General features: G+C 41.1%; 1 protein-coding gene across 1 annotated transcript in view; it reads left to right on the forward strand.

The window, feature by feature from the left end:
- megf10 (multiple EGF-like-domains 10) overlaps positions 1-5,410 on the forward strand; it is a 91,972-nt gene that overhangs the window by 78,435 nt on the left and 8,127 nt on the right. The window contains exon 14 of the mRNA XM_046066309.1: positions 4,405-4,551. Coding sequence (XP_045922265.1) covers positions 4,405-4,551 — 147 coding nt within the window. The remainder of the gene's footprint in view (positions 1-4,404; positions 4,552-5,410) is intronic.

Below are 5,410 nucleotides of genomic sequence, written 5' to 3' on the forward strand. Positions count from 1 at the left end.
TCAGCCACAGTGACCTTTGGGTTCTTCTTTACCTCTCTCACCAAGGCTCTTCTCCCCCGATAGCTCAGTTTGGCCGGACGGCCAGCTCTAGGAAGGGAATCGTCCCAAACGTCTTCCATTTGAGGATTATGGAGGCCACTGTGCTCTTAGGAACCTTAAGTGCAGCAGAAATTTTTTTGTAACCTTGGCCAGAGCTGTGCCTTGCCACAATTCTGTCTCTGAGCTCTTCAGGCAGTTCCTTTGACCTCATGATTCTCATTTGCTCTGACATGCACTGTGAGCTGTAAGGTCTTATATAGACAGGTGTGTGGCTTTCCTAATCAAGTCCAATCAGTATAATCAAACACAGCTGGACTCAAATGAAGGTGTAGAACCATCTCAAGGATGATCAGAAGAAATAGACAGCACCTGAGTTAAATATGAGTGTCACGGCAAAGGGTCTGAATACTTATGACCATGTGATATTTCAGTTTTTCTTTTTTAATAAATTTGCAAAAATTTCTACATTTCAAGATGGGGTGCTGAGTGTACATTACTGAGAAATAAAATGAACTTTTTTGATTTTTGGAAAATGGCTGCAATGAAACAAAGAGTGAAAAATTTAAAGGGGTCTGAATACTTTCCGTACCCACTGTACATGGACACTGGAATGCTTGGAAATGTACAAGATCAACAGGACACTAATAATCTTCATCAAGAACTCAATGGGGCTGTGGAAAACAAGTCTGGAAGCCAACTCAAAGCCAATTGCACAAGTCACTATCAAGTGCGGCATATACCAAGGTGATTCACTATCCCTGCTGCTGTTCTGCATAGGCCTGAACCCCTTCAGCCAGATCATCACAAAGACTGGCTATGGATACCGGTTCTGAAGTGGAGCAACCATCAGTCACCTCCTCTACATGGATGACCTCAAGCTGTATGCCAGGAATGAGCGAGACATCGACTCACTGATCCACACTACCAGGATCTACAGCAACGACATTGGAATGTCGTTCGGACTGGACAAGTGTGGTCGCATGGTATCAAAAAGAGGGAAAATTATCAGAACCGAGGGGATTGAACTACCAGAAGGCAAAATTGCAGATGTTCAGGACAACTACAAATACCTTGGGGAGGCAGCAAGGAAGTCCGCCACGGCCAAATACCAACAAAGAGTAAGGCAGGTCCTGAAAAGTCAGCTGAATGGGAAGAACAAGATCCGAGCCATCAACACATACCCGTCATCAGATACCCCGCTGGTATAATGAACTGGCCAAAGGAGGAGATAGAGGCCGCTGACATCAACACAAGAAAGCTCCTCACAATGCATGGAGGGTTTTACCCCAAATCCAGCACCCTGAGACTGTACACCAGTAGTAGGTAAAGGCCAGCAATGCGCACTCCCGCAAAACGCGCATGATGCGCGTAGCTGTCGTACACATGAAAAAAATTATTTATAAAAGAATTAATTAAAATTTAAATTATATATTAAAATTATTTTTAAAAAAAACATAGCTGTAACCTGCCGCATTGACAGAGAGGAGAAAAAGAGCATTTATTTTATTGAAGTAATATACACAGCTAGGAGAAAAAAGCACCTCACAGGTGTCGCAGGATAAACTGTGAATTCAGTCCCTTCTAGAAACTTGTGCTCAAGTAGCTTATTTTATTTCCCCCGTCATAGCCTACAGGACCCATCAAGCAGTGATACGGAAAAAAGACTATGGCCCAGAGTTACACTCAGATCCCTCAGATAGTAATGGCAAACTCAGGTTGTTTTTGGGGAGTTGTGTGACTGCGGATGGGGGGAGAGAATAGTGACCGCCTGTCAATAGCCTGACAGCTGTCGACTTCAGATGAAAGCTGGCTATGTAGATCCGAAGTTGTTTTATCCCTTCCTCTACTTCAGTCTATACTATACAATAATTAGTTAGTGAATCTGGTCGGGCTATGTGTGAAAAAACAAAACAGACGATCACAGAGGTGACAATCATATGTGTGAGTGATTTTCTTATTGACCGGGGATTCGCGCCCTTGTTTGATTCTTCTTATAGACTGAGGTCCTGTAAATCTTAAGAACAATGATTGAAGTAACATGCGGGTTGTCAGAGAGGAGAGAAAAAAACACTTATTTTAGTCCTAAAGTTAACGTGGATGCTATATTGATGTCTGCTGGGTAATTCCTCTTTTGATGACGGCGCCTGCATAATATGTGTGTGTGTGTGTGTCCCTCCGGTCAGTGACGTCACTACTCAAGAGGAATGCCCCGTTCTTGCAGATCGGTTATAAAGGGAGTGGAGCTCCGGTGCCCCTTTTCCTCCGGTGCACAAATGTTGCATGAAAGTGCTTTTTTTACCCACCAAACAACTTCAGCTTCACCAAAAGGAACGTCAGTGTCACGCTGAGTTAAATCACGTTTTGTAGCTTCTCTGTCAGAGTTTGCCTCCTTCTCTTCCCATAGTCAGTACGTATTAATATTAATTCCACTGACCATTTATAGACAATTGTAAGTGTTTCAAGGAACAAGTGTGCGCACGCACGGTTTTATAAGCCTGAATATTTTTTTGGGGTATGCCATTTTTGGCTTTTGGACACACGTATACTTTTAGTGAGGTTTCTGGGCACAGTTTTAGAAATAAGACCCCTGTTCTGCATCCCCCACAGGTCTTTACCACCCCCTACTGCCATACAGGTGTAAAAGCATGGTGATGTTCTGCTGTTGGATTCCAGTGGAATTTGAGGACCTTATAGCTTAAAGGCCGTCCCTCAGAAATTAGCTTGAAATACAAAAGATACTTTGTAATTTTTTTTAAATGTTTCTGCTTAGAATATAATGTTTTTTGTCGGTAATTGTCATTCCTATGACAGTTTACTATTGAAACCAGGAGTGAAGGGACTGTTTCATTTGATAGCATCGTGACCGGACAAGATACTGCTGCGTATAACTCTTGTGGTTGTTTGTTCAGTTGGTTGGTTAACAAATTATCATCACAACATTAACGACCGTGTACTGGGGTCAAATTCTCCGGAACATAAATGAACCAATTGGAGTTTGAAGCGTTTTGTTGAACAAGATTTGCAGCGCTGCAGCCCACTGGTGGGAAATGTAAAAAAAGAGAGACCCCGGAAAAACAGCGCAGTTCTCAAACACGGAAGGCTACCTGGTTTGCCAACGTCTGAGTCTTTTAGCGTAGTAAATGATAATTTCTCTCACTGTTTCTCTGCAAAATGCTTAAATGGGTCGTCAAATATAGTTGAGCGGCTGTTAATGTACCTCAGCGGCCACCCAAGTGAAGCTGTGTGAGAAACACTGATATTAATATCAATCTGACTGGCCCACCCCAAAACAAATAGTCCGGCCCCTCTGGCATATGCCAGAATTGCCAGGTGGCCAATCTGCCCCTGGACTGAATCTTTGCTTTTTGAGTATGTGAAAAATTATACATTTGGGGGCTTCAAACAATTAAATTAAATAAAACCATCTAAGAACTTTAAAGAGAAAATCACTCTTAAACACATCTAAAACATGACAAGGGGCTAAATAAACACAAACAAGCGTCTCCTAAACAACCAAATTTGGTGAAATTATAAGCTTATCATATGTTTTTGGTAAAATCTTATATACTATTATTTACTACAAGTAAAATAACATAAAATGGAAATACTCATAATTGTACTTGAGACACAATACTATTATTATTATTATTAGTCCTTATTATTGTTGTTGTCATTATTAGTATCACTTGATACTGATACTGATAATTGTATTATTACTATGATTACTTTTTTACAGTCGAGTAACCAGTCGAGGCAGTTGCCCGCCCACCCTGAGTCTAGTGTTCTGCTCAAGTTTTCAGCCAGTTAAAAGGGAGTTTTCCTTGCCATAGTCACCAAGTGCTTGCTCATGTTGGGAATTGTTGGGTCTCTGTAAATAATATTTCAATGAGTACGGTATAGACCCGCTTTATATGTGAAGTGCAATGAAATAACTTTTGTTATGAATATTGAATTAAATAGAATTAATAAATAATGGTCAATATCAGTTGCTAAAATGTTATTTTATGATTGACATTTCAGTGTTTGTGTTGTTAGTCCTGTTCAACACCGACTGCAACAATTATTTTTACTTTTCCTATTATTATTATCCTTAATATTACTATAATTATCAGTACCATTATTTATTTTCTGTACCACTACTACTTTTACTGTTTGTATTTATGTGTGGATGTTGTTAAAATTGAATTGAATTAAAGTTAGCTAAACCACCAAGCTGTTTTGACAGATTCCCTATGATGTGGTCGGTGAAGAAGAAACTATTTTTTATTTGTCAGAAGTGTACTCAGTTTACACTTGCATGCATTCACTGTATGAAATACACTAAAAAGTATCTTTATTTGTGTGTTTGTGTATGTGTGTGAGCAGGTATCCACTGTGACAGTGTGTGTGCAGAGGGCCGCTGGGGCCCAAATTGCTCCCTCCCCTGTAACTGTAAGAATGGAGCGTCCTGTTCTCCAGATGAAGGAACCTGTGAGTGTGCTCCAGGATACAGAGGCACTACATGTCAGAGGAGTAAGTCCCACATCAGCACTACATGCTGCTGCAAGACCATCACACAGCTGATACTTGACTTAAAGCAGGGGTTATCAAAATCTGAGACTACGAACCTCCCCTCAGACAAAGCTTGGGATATGCTCTCCCTCCGCCCCTTTCATTATTATATATTTCAATTGCTATATATGACAGAGGTCGCACACCTCTGCAACTAGGGAAGTGTCTTCCTCAGGGACACATTGGTGGACATGTCACAGTGGGGAGTTGAACCCGGGTCTCTCCCACCAAAGGCATGCATCTTATCCATTGCGCCATCACCACCCCACTAATAGAAATTATAGCCACAACTACACAAGTAAGGGAATTATTCTTTAGTTACTGCTTTTATGAAAAATACATTGAGTTTACAACTTAAATCTAAGGTCCAAGGTGCACTTGGTGCTTTAAATTGTGTCACACACTCATCATTAGTGAATGATGTTTTCTCACTTGTCATGGAGATGGATCTATGGATTTGATCAGTAGTGTTATGATTTCATCCATTTAACTTTCAGGATTTTTCATCCACATCCATTCTTGACCTTGGCGAGCTGATCTCAATTCAATTCAATTCAATTTTATTTATATAGCGCCAAATCACAACAACAGTTATCTCACAGCGCTTTTCATAAAAGAGCAGGTCTAGACCGTACTCTGTGATGTTATTTACAGAAGCCCAACAGTTCCCACCAAGAGCAAGCACTAGGCGACAGAGGCAAGGAAAAACTTCCTTTTAAGAGGCAGAAACCTCGAGCAGAACCATGGCTCAGGGTGGGCGGCCATCTGCCTCGACCGGTTGGGGTGAGAGAGAGAGAGAGGGAGAGAGAGAGAGAGAGAG

The sequence above is a fragment of the Micropterus dolomieu genome, linkage group LG13, assembly GCF_021292245.1.
Source record: "Micropterus dolomieu isolate WLL.071019.BEF.003 ecotype Adirondacks linkage group LG13, ASM2129224v1, whole genome shotgun sequence".
Lineage (NCBI taxonomy): Eukaryota > Metazoa > Chordata > Actinopteri > Centrarchiformes > Centrarchidae > Micropterus > Micropterus dolomieu.